General features: G+C 32.6%; 3 protein-coding genes across 4 annotated transcripts; all 3 read right to left on the bottom strand.

Annotated features, from left to right (window-relative positions):
• Window positions 1–116: 116 nt before the first annotated feature.
• LOC109001014 (WRKY transcription factor WRKY76-like) lies at window positions 117–2,539 on the bottom strand. The gene is made up of 4 exons (XM_018978127.2): window positions 2,208–2,539; window positions 1,578–1,853; window positions 961–1,080; window positions 117–756 (listed from the first exon to the last, which is right to left on the bottom strand). The coding sequence occupies exons 1-4, from the start codon at window positions 2,244–2,246 to the stop codon at window positions 361–363; spliced, it is 831 nt and encodes a 276-aa protein (XP_018833672.1). The 5' UTR covers window positions 2,247–2,539; the 3' UTR covers window positions 117–360.
• An 8,082-nt stretch (window positions 2,540–10,621) lies between these two features.
• LOC109001021 (WRKY transcription factor 18-like) lies at window positions 10,622–13,027 on the bottom strand. 2 transcript variants are annotated; one of them, XM_035692979.1, is made up of 5 exons: window positions 12,774–13,027; window positions 12,590–12,652; window positions 11,679–11,978; window positions 11,323–11,439; window positions 10,622–11,217 (listed from the first exon to the last, which is right to left on the bottom strand). In XM_035692979.1, the coding sequence occupies exons 1-5, from the start codon at window positions 12,858–12,860 to the stop codon at window positions 10,852–10,854; spliced, it is 933 nt and encodes a 310-aa protein (XP_035548872.1). In that variant the 5' UTR covers window positions 12,861–13,027; the 3' UTR covers window positions 10,622–10,851. The 2 variants fall into 2 exon arrangements, with proteins under 2 accessions (XP_035548872.1, XP_018833684.2); XM_018978139.2 differs by having other exon boundaries at window positions 12,590–12,655; window positions 12,774–13,023.
• Window positions 13,028–18,338: 5,311 nt separating this feature from the next.
• On the bottom strand, window positions 18,339–22,728 carry LOC118349275. Its single transcript, XM_035693322.1, has 6 exons — window positions 22,545–22,728; window positions 20,321–20,559; window positions 20,025–20,234; window positions 19,507–19,599; window positions 19,340–19,429; window positions 18,339–18,686 (listed from the first exon to the last, which is right to left on the bottom strand). Exons 1-6 carry the CDS (start codon window positions 22,726–22,728, stop codon window positions 18,339–18,341), a joined length of 1,164 nt encoding a protein of 387 aa, XP_035549215.1.
• Window positions 22,729–24,338: the final 1,610 nt, after the last annotated feature.

Consider the following 24,338-nt stretch of genomic DNA (forward strand, 5'->3'; position numbering starts at 1 on the left):
AATATGTCAGGCATAACCATTGGGCGGATACATGCAGAACCTCATGCACTATTTATCTGTTCTGATGTTGATGCTACAAAATCAGTTGAACAGTACTAAACGCATGCATGAGATCATATAACAATTCCTTTTCCCTTTGATCCCATTCTTTTAAAGATAAAACCAAACTGAATATTCATACAAGTAGAAAAGTTAATTAAAGAAAGAAACTTCAAGCACTCGAACCATATTTTCTTAAAAACTAACTCCTAAAATTAGAAACTTATCATTCTAATTAGCTATTTTGCTCTCTTTACTTGATGAGATGCAGAGATCAAGTATATGATGATCATGTTGATATTCCAATCTTCGATCGATAGTTTAGGCAGCATGCAGGTGGGGCATGGAGCGTGCAACTGCTGCAGCTAAAGCTGCGGTGAAGCTGGGATCCTTAGTTAAAGAGGCCACATATTCTTCAATGTCGTTGCAGTTGTTGTTATGGAGTTTATTTTCCACAACATCATTTCTTGGACTTTTGTCATTTGGCCCAGAAAGACTAAGATCAAGGGCGATAGACGGTCGAAATGAGTGATTCTCAAGCGGGTAGGGCTCAGGATAAATAATATTAGCCACTGAGCCTTTGGGTAGTACTACTTCATCATCTGATGAAGATAAAGAGTCCCTAATCAGAGCTGGAACATGAGAATTAACATCATGGTTGTGCTCTCCATCATAAGTTGCCACAAGAAAAGACTTATCTTCCACGCATCTTTGTACCTGATCAATTAATAGCGCCAGCATGATCACGAGGAAATATTAGAACGAGCTTTAATTAATTACTCCACATACAACTTGTTTTTTATAATCGAATCATTCCCAAATGGATTGAAGAGATCATAATAACAAATGATCATGAGATTCGAATATTATGCAATAATCTGATTAATTATATATATATATATATATATATATATATAATACCTTCTTTTTGACGGGGCATCCCGCCGGAGCCATGGAACACCTGAAATAGGCTCTAGGTGATGGGTTGTCTTTAGTAACCTTCTGCCCATATTTCCTCCATTGATAGCCATCTTTCACTACCTAAATTCACGACGAAAATATAAATTATCATGAGAAGAAATCATGGATCCATTACATGACAAGCTAGCGCCCACAGATGTTTTATATTGAATTAAGATATGCATGTATGTATGTAGCAACAAGACTACTTACTTGGCATCTTCGCATGAACATAATGAATATTCCTTATTTGTGAATTTTGTAGTGAGGCTTTTGTTATATTGCAACTGCATGTTTTCCTCTTTCTTTTTATTCTTATAAATGTTAGCTGACTTTTATCTTCAAGATTGTCTTTTTCTTTTAATTTTTTGAAGTATATTTTGTTATTGATTGACCTGTAACTTTTGGATAGTTAATTATTATTACGTTATTTTAGATCTTTTAGATGCTTGGGTTTTGGTCGATTATGATTATCTGTTAATTCCCAGGTGTCTACTTGTGACTACGGTTTTCGTGAAGACTATCAATAAATTTGAGGTACCGTCCTCTTCTAAAAAAAAAAAAAAAAGACTACTTACTTGGCTATTGTCCGTAGAGTTGGTTCTCACTAAAATTTGTGATGTCTTAGTAGGTGTCGGAACCTGCTGCTCGATGATCCGTACTGATCTCTTGCAGCTTGTAATTTCACTGTTCGAGCGGCTTGCAGTTAAATCGATCATGCCCAATTGTTGTGCCTTTGTTTCTTGAAGATGGGCTTGAAGAATGTTGCATTTTCTGTTCATAACTTCAAGCTTGAATCTTAGAGTCTCGTTCTCTTTTCGTAAACTCTCCAAGTCTGCTCGGAGGGTTTTCACCTGGCCGCGGAACAGCTCTTTTTTCTCAGAATATATGTATACATACATACATACATATATAGGTTATTCTATGTCTAATATTGATCACCTAATTTTATTTTTAGAATTTGCAGTCTAGAGTTTGAAAACTGCCGAAAATTAATGAAGCTACAAAATAAGTAAAAACGAAGAACCCAGCCATGTCGGTACTACTTTAATTTTCTTTATTTGACGAGCATGATCTATAGTATATATATGGAAAGAACGAGCGCATCAATTAATATTGGAAAGAAAATCAAGACGAACTTGTCGATTTTTTCTTCCATGCCCACAGAAAAGAAGCAAGAAGAGATCAATTGAAATAAGAATTACTACCTTTTCATTACAAGAGGTGTGAGCTTCCATGTTGTTCATGATCGATCACAAACTGGATGAACTTCGACGATATAGCTAGCTAGCTAGACAGTTGGAAGAAAAATGAAGATCATGATCGATCCGTATGTAAAATAATATATATTCTCGTCCGGTACTGGCTCGCTCTGGTAGTACTTTTAAGGCAGTACTTTCGTTCAAGGATTAATTTAAGCGGAGAATTAGATCAAAGAAGACGGCCAATTTGATGGCTGCTAGCTCTCTGATCCCTGCAGGCCGGTTAGTAAGCCAGCTTGCAATGAAGGCCGGGGGGTTGGAAATCAAATCCATGTGTTAGAAAAAAGAAAGGTAAAGAATTCATGTTATTTAAGAACCTTTGAATGATCATGACGACGACATCCACACGCAGCTTGCATTACATCACCATCAATTAATTAATGGCGTAAGCTCTATGTCTTTCCATTCCAACAAGTAACACTAGTTCACATGACTTCCATCTTTGGTCGTACGTACTGGAAGCGTGCAGAAATAAAAAAGGTAAATCCGAAGACTTCAAGTCTTTTTATTTTGGTGGACCCCTTAATTTGGTGGCCAAATCAATTCTTTCTTCTAACCCGTAATTAAGGAAATTAAAGACAGTAGTAGGAAATATTTTTCTTAATTTTTTGACCATAATTATGATTCATGATCCAAAAATTATATATATATATATATATATACATATATGATCTAAAGAGATTATGTGATAAGTTATTCTATTTGATCTCAAGTTGGTATTATTATACTATTCATATTATTTAAATAATAAGATCATTTAATTTATAAGATTAAAATTTTAAAATTTATCTTCTAAATCAAATTATGACATAAAAACGCTTTACTAAACGTATTGTGTACGTGCTCTACATGTACACTAATTTGATAATAGAATTCTTTGATATGTAATTGGACGAATATGCAGTTAAAATGTTGAGAATCTAATTATATAGGCGGCCAAAGTCATGGTTTGAATGGGATGATCAAGTTGTTTTATGATCTGTGATTATTATTGGCCTAATTACAAGTAAATTAACACATATATCACGGAGAAATATTTAGTAAGTAATTTTCAGAAGCTAGTATATATATATACTGATCATGATCAATTGAAGTAAATCAGTCATGTCTTCAGGGACAAGCTGGTAAATTAAGCGTCTCCATCTTCCATGAGGAAATTAAGAAATGCAAAAATGTAAAAACAATAATATATATATATATATATAGCCGCCAATATTAATAATCCTAGTAGTACCGGCCGAATGAATGATCGTGTGCAGTACGTAACTTTAATTTCAACCAAAAAAATCATAAAAAACGATCGAACCACATGAATAATACTTGATATATATATATATATAGGTATGTGTTCCTGATCAATTTAATATCAAAGATTTTTAGCAGTTGATGAAATAAGTTTCAAAGATCACGTACGTACCCAATTCGATGCATATTCTTAATTAAATTGTTATATCTAATAAGCTGCTGCCATAAACTTTTCCACTATCTTAATTCCGCTAAGAACCAAGTGATCAGGTCATGTTAGGTGATCGCTTAGCATGATAAATCAATTAGGATTAATTTGTTTTTCCTCTGATCAGTTTATGCTTTGGGATATGTTTATACAACGTTTTTTTTTTTATCATCATCATAGTCATCATGCTGATGACCAATTAATTAAGCTGCTAGCCCTGAAACAATATATATATATATATATAAAATATAAAAGTTATATATATATATAATATATACACCAATTAATTAAATTACTACTAATAATTAGATAGGTTGAGCTAGCCGCGAGCTATAAGACAGATTATTATCTGATCTAAATGTTTGTAATATTCATGAATATATATAGTATTAATTGCTATATTATATCTTTATTTTAAAGAAAATGATTAATTTACCACTTTTACAATTCTATATTTTAGATAAAGGAAATTTTGATAAAACAAGTTACAAAAATAATATTAATTAGTTATAGTACTGATTATATAAAAAGTTCGTTAAAAGGCGTACGGCGGCCGAAAGTCAAGTCTTTGTATAAAGTAGCGGGTCAATAGTCATCGAAAGTCAATGACGTAAACACGTGGACAAAAACAATGTTTATGATTTAACTCACTCATCAATCTATGCACGAAATCTCCCACTTGACACGATAATTAATAAAAAAAGACAATCGATCACCTAAACTTCTAATTATATAAAGAACAATTTTATTACAAGAAATTTATCACATACATTATTTATATATATGATATAATTTAATTTAAAAGATAAATTTTAAATTTTATAAATTAAATTATATCATATAAATAATATATATTATAAAAAATTTAAAATAACATTTCTTATATATATATATTATATATAACAGCTCCGCTACATACAGTCGCGAATAGGAGTCGGCGTGCAATCGTCTGATGCAAGCGTCACGTCAATATTAATGAAAAATTTTTTTTAAAAAAAAAAGAAAAAAACAAGAAGAAGGTTGAAGAAGAATTTGCAAACCCACTTCGCAGATCTCTCCCGCGGGTTCGTAATCTGCAGATCTCTCAAACTCAATTTCAGTTCTTAATTAAGTCCCCTCCATCGGCTTCTTCTAAGTTTCAAGTCAAGATCAAGAACCCGACTGTGGTGTCAAAGCTTGAGCCAAATGTCGACTGCTTCCAAATTGCGTCAGTCTTTCTCTCCTTCAAGACTGGCAGCCAGATTGGTGTCTCTGTTGAGAAGTAGAAAAGTTGTATAGAAGAGTGGTGGGCTAACAAGTGGATTGAGAAACCGTCCAACTTTATCATCAATGCGATTCTAAACTCAAGTGGTATATAAGGGGAGAACTTGTTTGAAAGCTATTGATTTATTTTGAGGTGTTTGGTTTGTGTTATTGATACACTTTCTTCCTGTCCATAGTTCTATTTTTCTTTTCCTCATTTGTGTGGTGTGAGTTTGTCCAGTCCAGTTTGATGTTCTTGTACAAGTTTGCAAAAAAAATACCAAGATCTCAATAAGTCGTGGATTTTCTCTCTCAGGAAAAAAAAAGTGAGATAGTGAGTTTCCATTGATCGAGATGCAGAGGGTGAGAGAGAGGTTGAAGGAGAAGGGGGGAGGGGGCATATACAGAGAGAGGTGGGCCCACGATTGCACCACGGTTGTATAAGGCGACTGTATTTAGCTTTTTACTATATATAATTGCCTCACTTGTTGAATATTAATGTAATATATATAATGTGTAATTATACAGGAATTATGCTTTCATGATAATGCACTTGGAAACTCTTTCTTCGCTAGTGGAGTAGTACTTGAAGAACATAACCAAAAAAAAGAAAATCACTACTTTATTAATTTTCATCCACCCACATGCATTAAAATCGTATAGAAATTAAAGACAACGTGTTGGATCAGATATTTACTATTAATTGGTTCTCAAATATGGGTGGTGTTAGAGCCTCGATAATCAGTACCAAATTCGGTATAGATAGTGTATTTTTTATAAAATAATTTTTTATGTATATTTTTTTAAATACACAAAATAAAAAAATATAATACTAAATTAATATAAACAAACACAAAAAAAGGTACATTTTATGGATACAAAGTGTCAGTTGAGTATGATTTTCCCCCAAATATTAATATACTTGGTGATCAGGTACGTACTGAATAACCTAACTCACAACTACTGGTCGTATATATGACGTACCATATATAAGACCCCCCAACAGGTGGGTAGGACAATTAATATAGATCAACACGGTTTAAGTATTGTCATAAAAAAAATATATATATATATTTACAAAATTTGCTAATAATTAATGATACACTCACCACATGATAGAATAGGATAAAATATTAGTATTTGATTTTTTTTAAATAATTATAATAAAACTTAAAATAAGTTATTTGTTTATAACATACACACCGACTCATGCATATATAAAAGATCGATACTGAAAAACTACCAATTTTTATTTGATACACACACAAATTAATTAACAGAATAGTAATAGCTGCACAAGTATATATATGCATGGAGGCTGCTTTAATTCACGTGCGGAGACTAAAGACTTGGTTTTAGGGGTGTTCATCCGAGTTTCGACTTGAAAACCTGGGTCAAACCTGAACTAAATTGGTTCGGATTAGACCTGGGGCAGAACCTGGGTGGATCCGGATTTCGAATTGTACCCAGATTTTTTTTTTTTTTTAATAAAAGCCTTTATTTTATTAAAAATATTTGTGTTCAAAAAGTTCAATTAGCAAAACACAAAAAATTTCAAACCATAAATATTTTTTATTCAAAAGCCTTTACTTTATTTTTATTTTTTTAAAGAGGTCAAGTTGGAACGCATAATGTGTTCCAAATACTAAATGCATAAATTCATCCATGCATGCATCACAATGCAATCCATTATGTATTACATTATTTGATATTTATACATTACATTACAATATACAAAATTACAATATATAAATTACAAAATCAGTAACATGTCCATCAATGATTTAATCTCCACATCAAATAGTAACTTCAAGTAATTTGATTGAGAGATCCTGCAAAACACTCAGTTTTGAACAATGATTATATACAAGGATTAAGACAAATTCCACTTAATAAATTAAAGATTAAGATGAGAATGAATTCTTTTTTTTTTTTTTTCAAATACACCCACACTAACAAATATTTTGTAGAGTTTTCATTCAAATAGATATCCCTATACAGCCACTTCTCTTAACAAAATAAATAAACAAGAACATAAAACAAAGTAGTACTCAACTATAAAAAAGCTACACATTCTCTTTACTCGCTTAACAATATGAATATCAAAATGCTTAATACAGTAGTACTTGTGCTAGTACGTACTCAACTTTGTTTCATTGAAGCATGCAATAAAACCTGACTGATGCACATCCTCTTTGTTTCATTGAAGCATGCAATTTCAAACCCTTTTTTTTCAAGTATTTTTATACAAACTATAGTTCAAATAGTTGGTGCAATACCATGAACCTGAAGAAATTGTTGCTCATCCCCAAAGTTGGTCTCAAAGTGGATATTTAACAAGAAAAATAAATGTACGAGGTTAAAACTTGTAATAGATATTTACAATTAAATATAGAAACGTTATTAGAGGACTAGCTGCTTCACCAAAGATAATGAATCAACTTGATGGAAACATGAAGCTTTAAAAAATGTAAGCCAATGTAGATCTTCCCCCCTAAATAGAACTACCAGGTCAATGAACCAGAACATGCAATGGGAATGGACCACAAGCGGAAGGCTATAACTTCTAAAGTCTGAAACTAGATTGAATTTGGCTTAACTCTCTAAAGTCTTTGCTTTTCCTAAAAATAATTTGGAACCCAAAGGCCCCAATTTTTTTTCCATACTCCATCCAGAAACACAACTATTTTAAAAAAAAAATCTAAAAAAATAAAAAATCCTAAAAACCATTTCTTCCAAATCATAACAAATCTTCATTTTATAATATAAATATATATATATATGTGTGTGTGTTTTCAGGTATAACAGATCTAAACAAATCTTCCAAATAATAATAACCCATGGCTCTAGCATTTTGCAGCTAAACAGATATTCCTTAAACATTCAAACAGATATAACCCATAAAAATAATACTCAAACATTCAAACATTCTCATAAAAAAAAAAAAAAAAACCTAAAATCAACAAAGAGAGAACAAAACAGAGGGAAGAAATAAAACATACCCAAACGGAAATACGTTCTAATCTCTTGGATCCCAAACTCAAGCACTTCCACCGTTCGGCATCGCAGATAGCAAAGAGAGAGATAGAGCAGATGAGATAGAGCAACACTTCCACCAAACAGAAATACGTTCTAATCTCTAGGCCATTTTACTAGCAAAATAACAAAAAAAATCCAGATCTATCAAACTAGCAGCATATACTTTATACCCATATTTAACAAAATAACAAAACAAACCCAGATCTAGCATAGAATGTCATAGCACAGATCTTACCTAAACAAAAGCTACACAAGCCGTAGCATTTCATCATCGTCATTCCAAAGTATCTGACGACGCGAGATAAAGAGGGTGAGAAACGAGAGAGATCGAGGTGAGAATAAACATCAGCAGATAGCATTTTCTTATCGTAATAAAACAGACCCAAATAAGAGTAAAACGGACCCAAATTGTAGAGAACAAACCTTGGGTCACGAGGATGAGGCAAGTCAGCAACGACGATGATAGGCTCATGAGGATGACGGGGTTTCTTCATCGGCACTGAGGGAGGTAGGCTAGGGTTTCTTCATCGGCATTGAGGGAGGGAGGCTAGCATTTATTTGTCGACACAGAGGGAGGGAGGCTAGGGTTTCTTTAGATTGAGTGTGTGTGTGTGAGAGAGAGAGAGAGAGAGAGAGAGAGAGAGAGTACCGGAACAATGACCTAGAGGCAAAGGTCTACGGCGACAGAGATGTGGCAACAGCGACAGAGATTCGGCGATGGGGTCACGATGGTTGCGACAGGGACCTAGGGTTTTTGCTTCTACCGCAGCACAACGAGAGAGAGAGAGAGAGAGAGAGAGAGAGAGAGAGAGAGAAGTGAGTCGCAGGGGGAGGGGGAGGGGGAGGGCTATCACACGGGGTTTTTCTTACCCCAGTCCCTAACCTTTACCCGGACCGTGTTGGTCCGGGTTTTGCAATCCAGGTTCTAAATCCGTTTTGATCCAAGCCGGAACCTGAATCAGAGGGGCTGTAGGTTTTTTTTTTTTTCCGATTCTGCCTTTTTATTTGCCTCCCTTTTTTTGGGTGTTTTGACTTTTCTATTCTTTTATGTTTTTCTTTTGTGTCTATTTACATAGGGATGGTTTGGTCTTTTTACTGTGGCGATGTCAGAGGGGCTGCAGGTTTTGCTTTTTTTTTTTTTTTCCTTTCCGCCTTTTTATTTGTCTTCCATCCTCTCTCTCTTTCTTTTATCTTCTATTCTTCGCCTTTTCTTCGTCTCTCTCTTTCTTCTTTTTTCTTCTGATTTCTCTCGGTTTCCCAGTCAACCGTTTCTCTTCATCTTCTCTCTTCTCTGTGTTTTAACTTATGTGTTGTCTCTTCAAGTTTGTTCTTTGCAAGGTTGAGACTTTTTTTTTTCGTTTACACGTTCTGGGTTGTTCTGTGTTTTCGCCCGGGTTGTGCTGTGGGTTTTTTTTCCTCCTGCTGTTGGTTCGCATTTTTTGTCTCATTTTTTGAGGAAATAAATATTTTTTTTATGGGTTTGTATGATCTGAGTTTGTTTTTTTTTTTTTTTGCATTTTTTGTCAATTTTTTTTTTCTGGGTTGTTCTATGGGTTTTTTTTCCTCCTGCGGTTAGTTTGCATTTTTTGTGAAAATATAGATTTTTTTATGGGTTTGTATGATCTGAGTTTGTATATTTTTTTTTGCGTTTTTTGTCAAATTTTTTTTTTTTTTGCACGGTCTTGTTGGGGTTGTATTTTTTTTTTTTTTTTTGAAAATGTCTTTTTTTCATGGGTTTTCAGAGTCTTTTGTGTTTTATGGGTTTGCATGTTGTGAATTTTGTATCTTTCTCGCGGTCTGTTAGTGCCTCTTCGGGTTTGTTCTCTGCAAGGTTGAGATTTTTTTTTTTCGTTTGCATGTTTTGTGGGTTTTTTTTTTCCTCTTGTTGTTGGTTCGCAATTTTGGTCTCTTCTTTTTAGGAAATAAATATTTTTTTATGGGTTTGTATGATCTGAGTTTGTATTTTTTCTTTTGCATTTTTTGTCAATTTGTTTTTTCCTGGGTTGTTCTGTGGGTTTTTTTTCCTCCTGCTGTTGGTTTGCATTTTTTGTGAAAATATAGATTTTTTTTATGGGTTTGTATGATTATCTGAGTTTGTATATGTTTTTTGCGCTTTTTGTCTTCTTTTTTTTTTTTTTTGTTTTTTTTGCACGGTCTTGTTGGGGTTGTATTTTTTTTGGATTTTTTTTTAGAATGTCTTTTTTTCATGGGTTTCCATGAGTCTTTTGTGTTTTATGGGTTTGCATGTTGTGAATTTTGTATCTTTCTCACGGTCTGTCTCTTCGGGTTCGTTTTCTACAAGGTTGAGATTTTTTTTTTTCGTTTACATGTTCTGTGGGTTTTTTTTTTTTTCCTCTTGCTATTGGTTCGCATTTTTTGTATGATCTGAGTTTGTATATTTTTTTTGTATTTTTATTCAAATTTTTTTTTTTTTTTTGCATGGTCTTGTTGTTTGTGTATTTTTTTGGATTGTTTTTTAGAATGTGTCTTTTTTTCATGGGTTTCCAAGAGTCCAAGTTTCAACCACAAAATAAAAAATTTGTAGTTGGTAACATGGCAACAATATTAAATTCCAAGTTTTAAAGCAAAAATTTCGACAAAGAGTACATTAATGTCATAACCTTAATTGCTGAAAAATATACAAAGAAAACTACCCATATTCACGAGCCCTTAAAGCTCAATACAAAGAGGTACTGTAGAACCAAAAAAAAAAAAAAAGAAAAGAAAAAGATCCATTACTTTCGAATTCTATTTACAGTAGCCCTACGTACGCTAGCTATTTCCGAGTGCATGGAGCCAGAAAACAACAATATATATAAACTGTCTATATAAGTGTACTCCTAATGTCACGATTTTTCAATTCTGAGTATAGTCTAAAATTCTTCCGGAAATGGCCGCGGCAAGTGTTTCTGTGAAATTGGGATCTCTTGTCAAGGAAGAAGCCATTTGTTGGACCAAAAACTGCTGGAAAGCGGGTGAATCAACATGTTGATTTGAGTTTTTGGCACTTTCGCACAATCCGGACTGGATCAAATCAAGTGTCACCGTAGGACGTGATGAAGATCTCATGGATGAGAATGAGTGAACAGAACCAAGGTTTGCACATTGGCTTGAGCCTCCTGATGATGATGATAATTGATCAGCTCGAAAAGGGTGCATGTGATTGTGCTCTCCTTCATATGTGGCTACCAAAAGAGATGGATCTTCAGTACTCCTTTGCACCTAATTAAAGATGAAAAAAAACCATTATTTACAAAATGCAATATTTACCAAAAGAGAGTACATAGGTTTGTAAGAAAGAGAGACTGCCGAGATGCTCTCGGTTACCTTCTTCTTGACTGGGCAGCTTGGTGCAAAGGAGCACCTAAAATAAGCTCTTGGAGATGGGTTATCTCTAGTGACCTTTTGGCCATATTTTCTCCACTGATATCCATCCTTCACAGCCTGCAATGCATTGTATAGGCTTCATAATTAACACTTGGAATCTGGGCTAACTTCCATATATATAGCGCACACACTAATGCTACAAATTTCCAACATTTTAAAGCCGATTTTCTATTTAATTAATACTTAGATGCCCCATTTTGCATATCTTTCTCAATGTCGGGGATAAATATAACCCAATATGATGCATATTCTAGTTTCTCAACAATCTTAAATGGAAGCCCTAGCTAAGAACTTACTAGGTTCGTGTTGGATGCATCCGTCCGTACACAAACCCTTGAAACCTTGGTGTTGAAGTTCTCGGCCTTTTTGCAATATGACTCTTCATTGCTAGAGTGGCTAAACATATTTCCAAAATACTCTTCCTCGGCCTTTCTCTTCCTCGATTTAATGAATATTTCCTTTGTGGAGTTCTTGCTCTCGATATCTATCAAATGGCTTTGCAAAGCATTGAAGTTCTCACGCATGCGAGCTAACATTTCAGTCAGCTTCTTGTTCTCAGAGCTTATACGATCCAACTCCTCAGCCAAATGGCCAGCCTGTTTACATCATGTGAATTTTGTTATGATGGGTTCAATTCCATTAGGGTTGGGATATATAAGATCAACATGAGCTTTCCGATTAATAGTTCATGCTGAGCACATACTTCTTTTCTTAATTTTTATTAGAATTAAGAGGATGCAGGTACTCCAAGGTCAATTAGTAGCTAGAAATTGGCTAGCGTGTTCAGTGAAATTATCAAGGGTTTAACATTTTAATTAAGGCAGTAATATATATTACTACTATATATATTTCAAGTTATAAGAAGTTGAAATATCATACGTACGAATCTTTGGTCAAAGCTAGCTGCCAAGAAGCAGAAGAGAAGATATATAGGGAAACCCCAAGCAAGAACTGTGTATGTGAAGTTACTGAAACTTGGGAATGATTCATCCATCTTTTATTGAACAAAGCTATATATAGCAAATACAGTAGTGAAGTACAGGAGAATATATATATATATATATATGTATATGTATATAATATCATATATTGAAATATTATATGCCCCAGTTATGCCTACATGCAATACCGATTAATGGCAGTAGTGATATTGATCATGACACGATTCATGAGCTGTTTTCTTTAATTAATTCGATAGGGAACTCACCTCTTCTTTAATGGATGCTTTCTGATCACAAGCCTGAGCGCCTAAAACTCCATCAAACTCGTTCTTCTGGTCCAAAGTAGATGAAGATTTCTAAGTTTAACAATTATTACATGATAGATCAACAAGCTAAAGCTATATATATATATATATATATACAAAATAGATCAAACAAAGTTGTACTAACCGGAGCTTCTTCATGATCCATAGGCCGGAAAGGATTCAGATTGAGGTCCAGAGAAGTACTACTGTCGACCAAGGATTTGGATTCCATTGTAGAGGTATATAGTTTGGAGTCTGGGAAGAAAGAGGTTATTAAATTATATATAATGATATATGTCCGGGGGACAAGCAATTGTGTCTCGAAAGTGGTGAAGTGAATGAGAAAGAAACCACAAGAAGTGGGAAATATATAGGAAGAGATTGAAAGGAAATTAAGGCCGGAGAGAGGCAGGATTAGTTTGCAGGGGAAGTTTCGAGGAAATGTGTTGGTTTTTCCAGAATATTGAAATTCTCCGAGATGTCAAGGTCAAGACTACTGCAATCAATCAATTAATTAATTCACACAGTAATATATATGGGACACACGGCCTGGCTTGTCGCTTTTGAGTCGAAACGAGTTTTTAATTGACAGATCAAGACTCTATAATATCTAAGTGCATGGACTTTTTTAGCTTCGGTGCTTTCATTGCTGGCCTTCCATATGCAATGCCTTTTCATTATATATATATATATATATATATATATATATACTAACGGTGATAAATGTAGCACGTTAGCCACATCTATTAAATTGAAGAAAAAAATAAAATGTAACTTTAAATATTAAAATAATCTAATATATAAGAATAAAATTATTATTTATTTATGTTCATTATTTATTATGAAATTTAAATTATATTAAAATTTTAAATTAATTAGATAGTTTTTTTTTTAAAAATGTACAGTAAAATTTCATCATTTATTTAATGATGAAAAATTAGTATTTTATAAATTAAAGTTGATTTTTAATATATGATATAATATTATTCTCTTAAAAATATTCAGTAAAACTTTATCTTTTATTTAATGATGAAAAATTAGTATTTTATAAATTGAAGTTAATTTTTAGTGTATGATAGAATATTTATATTTTAATTATCTATTTTATGTTAGTTTAAATTAATATTTAAACTTCTATCGTTAGATTAAATTTGAAGATTAAAGATGAAGAGTTGTAATTTAAAATCTATAAACCAATATTTTTTTTCCACTTTTCCTTTCTCCCTCTCTTTCATTCCCCACGCATGATTGTGGTATTACGTCACACATTGGCATTCACACGGACAAACCAAAAAAAAAGAAAAAGAAAAACTAAACAAATATGCTAGAAAAATAAAAATAAAAATAAAAAAAATAAAAACCTTTTCACTGTTCATACTGTTGATAAACAGTAATAGAATATGCGGAAAAAAAAACATGAGAAGAGAACAAAAAAAACCCTCTTTACTGTTTATTACTGTTGAACAGTATACATGTAGACGAGGAAAAAAAAACATGCGAAAAAAAAAAAACTCTCTTTTACTGTTTATTATTGTTGATGAACAACAGTAATAAACAGTACACATATAAACACTTTTAAGTAATAGACAAATATATATATTACAATAATTGGATCATATATGAGAAAAAATTTATAAAAATAAAATAAAATAAAAAAGGAAGCGTGGCCTATTAATATATGTACTGTAATTTCCAGAAAATATCTAATTTCCTGGTCCTCTTTCTTGTTGACTCAAAATTAGCCAGAGGCTTTAATATACGGTTGGCAACACGGTTTTGAAGCTTCGTGTCACCCCCATTTTTCAAACTAACCCATGACGTACGTTTTATCCAGTACTGAATTTCTTCCTTCTCTGCGCCCCAAGCTAGCTAGCTAGCTACAGCTTGTTCCGGCCGTTCGGTAACTTTGGCGGCTTAATTTCTCGGGAATATTTAATTAAGCAGGTAGATTAACTAATTAATCAAATGCAAGCTTCAAACTTACTACGTACTGATCCTTAATTGTAAGCTAGCTGCTTCGACATGATCAGTATTCCTTCGATCCTAGCTAGCTAATTCTTAATTAAGACTCCATGTACGTGTTATAAATTACGTGTTGAGGTGATCTAAGTTGATTTATGATCATGAGTTAGGATCGATGTTTGAGTGCGTTTTTTATGTGGGTCTATTGAAATATGTTTGAAAGTAAATTAAAATATGTTTTAATTTTTTTTAAAAAATAATAAGTCCTATCAATAATTAGTTTGATATAGAGAAATAAGCTCAAAATCCAAAGATAAGAGTACTGTCTCTTCAAATTAGTTGGTAGAGGCGGGCCACCTCAATATTATAATTAGATATTAATCATGCTTATAAATTGTTTTTACCAGCTTCTTCTCGAATATGTATTGGACACAAAAAATATTTTCTCAAAACACATGTTGATATATATGATTTTGGTATACATCAATCTAGATCTATTCACTCCACATCTTACACCTGATAATTTATTTTACCGTTAGTATATTTAGAATCTAAATTGATTTGATTTTTAATTGATCGGTCCCGGCCAGCTTGACCAAGACCTGTGACCACATGACCACATGGATCGGTGGGCACTAACTACATTTCACGAAAATCCATGGGACATTTTCCCCAGCTGATCTTATCCTCAAATATCTCTTTCTAAAGTCCAGCTCTTTATCCTTATTTATTCAATGCAAAATTAATGGAAATGCAAATCACCTGCATACATACATACATACATACATACATACATATATTTGTGTGTGTGTGCATGTCATGTGTTAATTCATGATGATCACATCCAGCTGCATGCATCCTGCAGTTCCTTAATTAATTTTCGATGACAGTTGATTAAAAATGAGAATAATCGTTTGATGAAATAAATTTATTTTTTACAAAGCAAATAGCTAGAGATATTCATGATCAGTAGGGCTTATAAATTACTAGCTGAAAGTGAACTCAATAAATTGAAGATCGAACAGGCAGGAAAAACGTGATCCGGATGATGATCAACTAGCTAGCCAGCCAGCCTCTCGGACCTCCATCTAGAAGCTTTGGCCGGCGCGTGTACAGATTATTACAATGTGAAACGGGGGCAACATTTCAATTGCAGTCAACATGTACCTACTTTTATAAAATTGGTGTTATATATAAATATATATATATATATAATAGTGGAAGACGACGTGAAAGGCCAGTACTCATCAACATCAAGTTAATTTTAAAAAGTAATACTATATCTAGTTATGATTTAGCTAGGTAAGCGTTTATATATATATATATTTTTTTTAATGAGATATATCATTAAAAAATTTATTTTATTTTATATAAATCTCATTTGTATTTAATTTTTTAGAAAAATTCGTGACATTTGTACACTTACAAATATATCACTTCTCATATATATATATATATATATATATCATATATGTCTTCGTACTGTAGTACTAGACGTAGTAGTAATATTTTTCAGTGGGTCATGAGCGGACAGTAGTACTATAGCTAGGGGCACAATGTGATCAACTTTATTTAAAGCCTGCATTGATAATTGATTTGTCCTTATAAAAACAAAAGGCTGATCTTCTATACATAAGAAAAATGATCATATGGAAGATCACTGCATGCATAAATATTGTTTTTACAATGTTATTTTAATTGATTATAATTTTATAAAATAATGATCATACTCATATATATGATACTTTTAATACTTATTTTATAAAATTTCTTCTTCTTATTAAATCAGAATTATGAAAAAAAATATAAAGAAATTGGGTTTCTATTCCTATTATTTTAATTAGATATTAATACAGTACGTACCCATGGAAGAGTACGTGATTTCTTTTTCAATCGTTGATCACGATCGTCGCGCGCGCCACCTGGCTAATTATATATATTATTATGAAGCAATTAATATGAATCATGTGTACGTGAGTTGATTTCGTTCAAGATTGGGCGCCTTTTGAATTTTGTTCAAGCTTCATTCGTACGTACGTATATGCCTGATCTATATGTTATATATAATATCACCGAGCGAGTGGCTAGCTAGTTATCGAATGTGTAAATTTTTTTTTAAAGTTATTAAAAAAATATTTCCTTAACTATTTTTTTTTTTAAAGAAAAAGAAAATAAAAAATCGGTAGCTTTTATCAGTGGGTATCCTATATAGGTAGATAGAACATTTTCCATAATATATATGGTTCAATATATATATTCCTAGTTATAATTTTTGAAACTTTGCTGAAATATTATTATAAAAGGAACGTATTATAAGCAATCTGGAACCGAGAAGTTAACTACTTCAAGGATACTAGCTAGCTAGCTAGCTAACTCTCAAGATCAACAAGCTGATCGATGCTTATTATTAATTAGCTAGCAATTAATTGAGAAATATGTCTATTTATTTTAACAAAAAAAAAGTAAGAATAGTGATAATCACGTACTTACCATATTTTACAGTCACTTTTATAAATGGCCGCTGAATGTAAATCATTGTTTCTAGCTTGTTAATTCCATTAGCAGCTGGCTGAGATCATACTTTTAATAAACTTGTTATGGTTTACTTTGTTATGGGAGTTCTTGCACTCCTTCGGAATTAATACCCGGCCCGCAAGCTAAAGAAACTCGTGAAGCAACCCCTATGCGAGAAAGATGAATGACAAAGACAGATGAGACTTGTCGTCCTGACACTTTCAGTGACATCAAGCACTCAAAAATCTGTATAGACAAATGAAACGGGCAAGAAATGCGGAGGACACTCGATTTCCTGACATAGGGTATGGAGAAACCCGACAATAATCACCCACGGTCTCTCTAAGCTCTCACACTCTAGAATAAATTACCAAGAATATTTATTGATTTAAGAATCAGAGGCTCCCCGCCACCACCAACCCCCCCTCACTACAAGAAATAATGTTTTTTTCGAGAAAAAATTTTGTCACTAAAAATTGAATTTTCGTCATAAATTGTTTTTTGCGGGGAAAAAAATTCGTCGCACATTCGTCGGAAATATCTCGTCGTTGATAGTTATTAATGACGATAAAAGCATATCGTTGCAAAAGATACTGCATTTAGCGACGACATTTTTTGTCGCAAGAAGGGTCTAATACTTGGTCCCAAAAAGTCCCCATAAAACAAAAATCGTCGCAAAAATTAACGCAATTGTGACAAAAAATTTGTTCCTCATTAATATTAGACAATTAGTTCGTCCCAGATATGAACATTATAGCGACCAAAATAACTGTCACTAATAGAAAATTATTTGTGAGGAAGTATTGTTGTCGCTAAGCTAATTTTTGCCGTCAAAATTAATTTATCACAAATAATACAATAAAAACCTAGTGTCTAGCATAGGTAACGAGTTAAATTTGTCGCTATTGTTTATTATTGGTGACGACTAACTCTCGTCACTACATACCATGATTTATAATTAGCGATAAATATTTATCATCATAAATGATGACATGCATTTAGAATTAGTGACAAATATATTTCATCACGTATGATTGCGCAATTCTTCATTTTTTATAAATAGAATACCAACTAATAATCAATATTAAAAAATAATTAATAACAAATTCTAGTTCTATAACAAAATGCATAAAATTAAAACCATCATTTAAATCTAGTATCATTGTTCATAAAAACACTCAAATAAAGTTTGTTCTTTGCAAACTAAAATAGAAATGTGAAATTAAATGTCTCTTTAGGACTCTCTATGAGTCTCTAATTGTGCCATAATTTCTGAGAGGCGACGATCATATTCACTTTGTTTCTCTACCATATTGTTGATATTTGATTGCATAGATTCTGCCCTTTGCACCGACTCCTCCCATTTCTCCTTATAAACCTCCATCTCATTCTTGTATTTCTCTACTTGTTGAGTGAGTTGGATGACTTTGGATGAACGTGAAGATGATGGAATAGGTATGACATAATTTCCCAATCCTTTGGCATATCCAGATTTATGCCCTAAAACCTCGTTGAAAATATCTTCTGCAGTCCGTGATGATCCGGCAGTATTTCTCTCATTCCATAAATCTTTCATCCTATGCTGCAAAAGCAAGAGAAAGTTTGTCTTTAAAAAGTAAGTTAGTATATGTATGCATTGTACTTGTCTAAGTCCAATGCATAACCCAAATAAAATAAAATCAATTAACCTTAAGAAATAAAAATATCATAAAAGAAAAAACAAACATCAGCAACATCTCAAAATTGAAATTAATTTTTTATTTTTATTCATTGTTGTACAATATAGTTTACAACCATGGTTAACATAAGTGAGTAAGAGGTCTCATCTCAAGTTTCTAATACATTATTTTAAAATAATCATAATAATCAATAATGCAGTAACATTCTAATTACATGGTGCCATAAGACACCAAATCTAAAAAACTAAAAAACAACAATGTAAATATCAAATACTTGCACATAAAAAATAACTCTGCATATAACGTTTAAGTTACCTGTATCAGTTCATCTATGAACTATAGTAAGCAAATAGTGCAAGATGGCATATTCTAACTCTAACTCAAGATGGAACTCTATATAATAACTTAGACAAAGACAATGACAAAAAAAAATTAGATTCCTTAGACCAATAAAAAGAAAAAACTAGAAATATAAAGTCTACATAGTATAGTTACAATAAAAAATCAAGACTCAAGTTGAAATAAGGTATTTCGCTAAGAAAGATACATTACTTACATAATTTTCTTCTGCTGTAGGAGTTGTGAAAGAGCCATCTTTCGAGTGTGTGAGTTTGTAAAAATCAATCAAAGTAGTATCCTCCCCACGCTTCAACAGATTAAAAAAAATTAAAAAAACTCTCTAATATTAAAAATCACAATGTATAAATGACAATTAAAAAATACCTTTTCTTCGAGAAGTCGAGCAAATGATTTTGATCCCGCCACATGATTAACTTTCAAGTTGCTTCTATTCAAAGCATTTTGATCACACAATTTCTATATATATATATATATATATAAGAAATAAACCAAAAAATACAAGTTAATTCTAGGAGTAAAAATATAAAGAAAAAAAAAAGAATTGCAAGGTTTATGAGTATGTAACAACTAGTTTCTTTGTCCATCCTAACTCAATATTTATTTTATTTAGAAATGAAACTAGTACCAACCAACTAGTTCTACCCTTAACATATATACACATTTTCAAGACTCCAATTCCATCACAATCCTACTATATATACAACACCCACCATAAATTTCAAGTTTACATTATTTGTAAATAATATATATATATATATCAATTTACATTTATTTTCTCATGAAAAAAATAATTTTTATGCATGTTTGTTATTGACGAAATTGATACTAAATAATACAATATCTTATGAATATATACGTGACAAACTTTAACATTGAGATACCTTATATTTTGGGTCTGCCCATCGATCACATAATATTTCCCAATCAGCTTGATTCAAATCATCTGGGACATGAGCAATCGCTTCTTCTTTTGTTGAGTATTTCTTAAATATCTTGTGCAATGTATGGTGATAGTCATTGTAGCTTCGTTGTAATTTTGCTTTAACGCTCTCTTTGACTTCATCTTCATTCCAGTCAAGGAGGAATTCTCCCTAAAACATAATTAAATTAAACAAATGTATTACATAATTTTTAAACCAAAACAAGAAAATAGTAAATAAACACAATGATTACTTACGCGGACCCGAGCGTACAATTCCTCCTTATCTACTTCAGGGATGTGCTTCCAGCTTTTACATGTAATCGGGGCAAAATGTCTAGCAATATAGCCTACCCTGCTAATAAAAGTAGTACTATTTGTTCCAGTAGCTCCCTTATTGCCCGATTCTATCTTCACTGGAATGAGACCAGTTTTTCTCAATTTCTCAAATGATACGCACTGTGCTTTACCACGACCTCGTTTCACCTTAGAAGTGGCTGAAAAATATAATAATAAATCATTTTTAAAATTATTATTTTGTAGCTCTTATAAAAGATACATGCATGTATAATAAAGTTGACATAAAATAATTACTTTACATTAAATGGGAAGATGATAAAAATTAAGATGATTGATTTTTTTTTTTTTTTTCCTAAAACCGTAAGCCCCCCCCCCCCAATTCAATCCGGTACTACCCCCCCCCCTTACCCTATCCGCTCCCTGGTGCAGCCCCCGGCCCAGCCCGTACAGGTCACAGGGATCTTTGTTGGGTGGATGTCAGCGGTCCTTACGGATCCCCTTTTGCCCTCTCCCACTCTGCCCTCTCAATCGTCTCCCGGTAGCAAGAGTATACGTCCTCACCGGCAGAGATGCCCGTGTGAGAAATCACCCTCCTCCCTCTTGGGATCCCTCTCTCTCTCTCTCCGGCATCTTTTAGCCTCCCTGGCCAGAGCCGGTAACCCCTCCCCCTCTCGGCGGATCCCTCTCTCTCCTTCTCTCGGCATCTCCTTTCAAGTCGCCTCCCACAGCAAGCCCCGCCGTAAATGGCAACCGGCTGCTCCTCCCATGTCTCACGGCTGGCCTCCTAAAATCAAGGTACCCCCCGTGACCCAGCCCCTCCTCTTGGTCAGTCCCACGGAAACCCATGCCATCAGCCACCACGATACAGTACCACCCCAAGGCCACAGCTTCTGTGGTTGTCCGGCCACCCATTGGACACCTCCTCAAGCGGCAGCAAGCAACAACTACAGCCCCGAGCAACACTGTAGCCACGTCTAGATTGTTTATGGTATAACAGATATTCTCTTTATCTAGAGCTCTAGGTTGTTTATGTGATTGGTTGTGTGTGTTAAATTATGGACAAATCTGTTTTATAAATTGATTGTGTTGATGTGGTAGACTGAGGAAAGCTGGTGTGGTTTGTGATGATATTGGGTTGTGAAATTATTAGATTATGCATATGGGAGTGTGAAGTGGAATCCTATGAATTGATGCTAAATATTGGAGTAATGTAATGGTTGGATTGTTTGTAGTTGATGGATTTAATATTTAATTTTTAACTTCACTCATATTGGATTTGTGAGGACGGAAATGATTTCTAAATGTGTGATTATGTTTGTGTTGGATTATGTTTGTGTTGGATTATGTTGAAGTGTTGGGATTGAATGATAGAGTTTAGTAGTTTGTTGCTAGTATGCTTGGTTGGTTGGGATTAATTCCACTCATATAAAATGTTGTTGGTATGCTTGGTTGGGTTGTGTTATGCTTTTAGATGTAAGGAAATAAATGGAACTTGATTTGGTATATCTAAACTTTTGGTTGAGGCTACAAATATTATTGTGGGTGCTTCAAATCCAATGTGTTTTACTAAATCTAGCTGTGTTAAAGAAAGAGTTACATGGCAGCAACTCTGTTTTAGCTTATATTTTAGTTGCTTCAAATCCATTTGAAACTATACATTTAATTATTAAGGTTATGAAACCAGAAATATAGTTTTTAATTATTTTGTTTATAGAGATTTTTAGCAATTGAGAATCAGGTTATGAGGATCTTGGAGCCGACACTAAACTTCATGCATACACACATAAACTTAGCTATCAATAAATCATAATTAAATAAGCACCCAAAAGAAAGTAGCATTAAATAAGCACATAACCTGAAAAACTACTTTTGGGATAATGGGATTAGCCGTTAATGGCAGATTAAAGACCAGCAGGTCATATCAATTACCCATGACCCCATGACCCCATGACCCCACCTTGTATTTTCACAAAACACAATAGAAAAATATTTCACCAAGTATGAAATAAGTTTTACGGCAGAATTTCTAAAAAATGAAACCATGAGAGGCATCACAAACCATAACTAAAGAAGATGAAGCTAATTAAAAAGTACATCATGGTATATCAAAATATAGTTTAGGAAAAAAATTAGAAAATCATTACAAGATGAAGATTTAAAAAAATTAAAAAATTTAACTTACATGCTCCTTCACCACTTGACTGTGTTTCATGCACTTGACTCTCAATTGTTGTTGAGTCTATTGGCAAGGATCCTCCCATAGAAGAAGATCCTTCATGAAATGATCGTAGTTGATTCGTAGGAGCACCTCTTGAAGTCAATCGGGATGATTGTCCTCCACGTCCTCGAGTAGTAATTGGAGCCATAATTACTAAAAAGTTATACATACAAAAGCTTCATGATATTGATTCAATAGAGATTTTAGTGTTAAACAATTAGAAAGTAAGAATTAGAACAATTTATAGAGATTTACCTGAAAATGGTAAACTGATTGATGGAGTGTAGTAATAATTAAGATAGAAAAAGACAAAGAAAGGTTAATGAATACATAAAAAAAAATGCAATGAGAATTGGTGGAGAAAGAAACTAAAGGTAAGGAAGAAGCAAGGAACACGTACAAAAAGGCAATGGATACCGTACAAAAAAACTGCTCTGAAAATGGTGGGATATGGGAATAAAGGCAAGGAATAAAAATGAGATCTGGAGGGAAAAAAAAGTGCCAGCCGAATTTACATTGCCGCCATCTTCATTTGTTGTACTTTCTTCCCCATGAACCCACTCACTTGAAGAGAAAATCAAGGACTAACGTGCCATGCCTTTATCCTTGATTCAATGCATGGTTAGTTGTTATCACCTGTGCACATGATCTATAAATTAGAAATTATATATATTATATAAAATTATATATAATATTTTAAACACCACCTATGTATATATAAAATATTATAAATATAAAATATAAATTCATAATGTCGTGTTCTGTGTTCTGGAATTAAAAAAAAAAGGATATTTAGAGAAAATGTAGGATTATTGATCTGCCACTTTTTTAATCAAATAACTCAATATATGATAAAATCTTGTGTCATTTTTTGCCTTTGTATTAACTCATGTGCCATTTTTTTCTTATTTTTTTATTTCTCAAACGTAATCTATGTTCTCCTAAAATCTATATTTCGTTTACAATCATGCTGGCAAATATATCATTAGTTAATTATGAATAAATATGAAGATGCCATTAAGATGCACATTTTTTTGTGGAGAGTGGATTATATGGTTTTAAAAGAATTCTCATCTACTATATATTTATATTTCTTTATAACTAAAAAATTATTAACATCAATGTGTAACCAAATATAATAAATAAATAAGAAATTATTAACATCAATGGCGTCCAAGGCCTTGTAAAGATAAAAAGAGAATGCATGAAAGTTAAAGCAATAGCCACTAATGCAGCATAGGTTCTTTTGGTAACGATGCAATTCGCGCGTTTTGATTCTTATGAAGTTATAAGGGATCTTTTATCACATCTAAAGTATTTTTATTTTTCTTATAAATTAATTCATATGTATGAGAGAGAGAGAGTGAGAGAGAGAGAGAGAGTTTTCTTTCCATCTTTATTGTGTGTTTTTTTAAGTATTTTGTAAATCATTTTAAATATTTAAAAAAAAAATCACAAACTCATTTAAAAACACTTCATTAACAATTAAATAAAAAAAGAGGATGAATAGGCCGTGACTTTTATCGGGATGCAACCACCCATCATTTTCCTTATAATATATTATATATTAATTAAAAGGATAATATGTCACCAACTTCATATTAAAACTAAAAGAATATACGTACAATTTGTTATATATATAAAATAGATAATACATGCCTAAATAAAAATTAAAAGTCTGTTTATTTTTTTTATTGATTTAAAAAGATAACAATTTTTCAACTTCAATTTAAAAACTAAATCTATTGCATTACTTAA

This window comes from Juglans regia, chromosome 8 (assembly GCF_001411555.2).
Source record: "Juglans regia cultivar Chandler chromosome 8, Walnut 2.0, whole genome shotgun sequence".
Taxonomy (NCBI): domain Eukaryota; kingdom Viridiplantae; phylum Streptophyta; class Magnoliopsida; order Fagales; family Juglandaceae; genus Juglans; species Juglans regia.

What these genes read in the sequence shown, in the direction of transcription:
- LOC109001014 (XM_018978127.2), bottom strand. Translation starts at nt 2,246, where the DNA reads ATGAACAACATGGAAGCTCACACCTCTTGTAATGAAAAG. An exon ending in ACACCTCTTGTAATGAAAAG is followed by an intron (nt 1,854 to 2,207) that starts GTAGTAATTCTT and finishes TTCCGCGGCCAG; the next exon opens with GTGAAAACCCTCCGAGCAGA. An exon ending in GATGCCCCGTCAAAAAGAAG is followed by an intron (nt 757 to 960) that starts GTATTATATATA and finishes TTAATTGATCAG; the next exon opens with GTACAAAGATGCGTGGAAGA.
- LOC118349275 (XM_035693322.1), bottom strand. Translation starts at nt 22,728, where the DNA reads ATGGCTCCAATTACTACTCGAGGACGTGGAGGACAATCATCCCGATTG. An exon ending in CTCGACTTCTCGAAGAAAAG is followed by an intron (nt 19,430 to 19,506) that starts GTATTTTTTAAT and finishes AATCTGTTGAAG; the next exon opens with CGTGGGGAGGATACTACTTT. An exon ending in CTACAGCAGAAGAAAATTAT is followed by an intron (nt 18,687 to 19,339) that starts GTAAGTAATGTA and finishes TTGCTTTTGCAG; the next exon opens with CATAGGATGAAAGATTTATG.
- LOC109001021 (XM_018978139.2), bottom strand. Translation starts at nt 12,860, where the DNA reads ATGGAATCCAAATCCTTGGTCGACAGTAGTACTTCTCTGGACCTCAAT. An exon ending in TGGATCATGAAGAAGCTCCG is followed by an intron (nt 12,656 to 12,773) that starts GTTAGTACAACT and finishes ACTTTGGACCAG; the next exon opens with AAGAACGAGTTTGATGGAGT. An exon ending in AAGCATCCATTAAAGAAGAG is followed by an intron (nt 11,979 to 12,589) that starts GTGAGTTCCCTA and finishes TGATGTAAACAG; the next exon opens with GCTGGCCATTTGGCTGAGGA.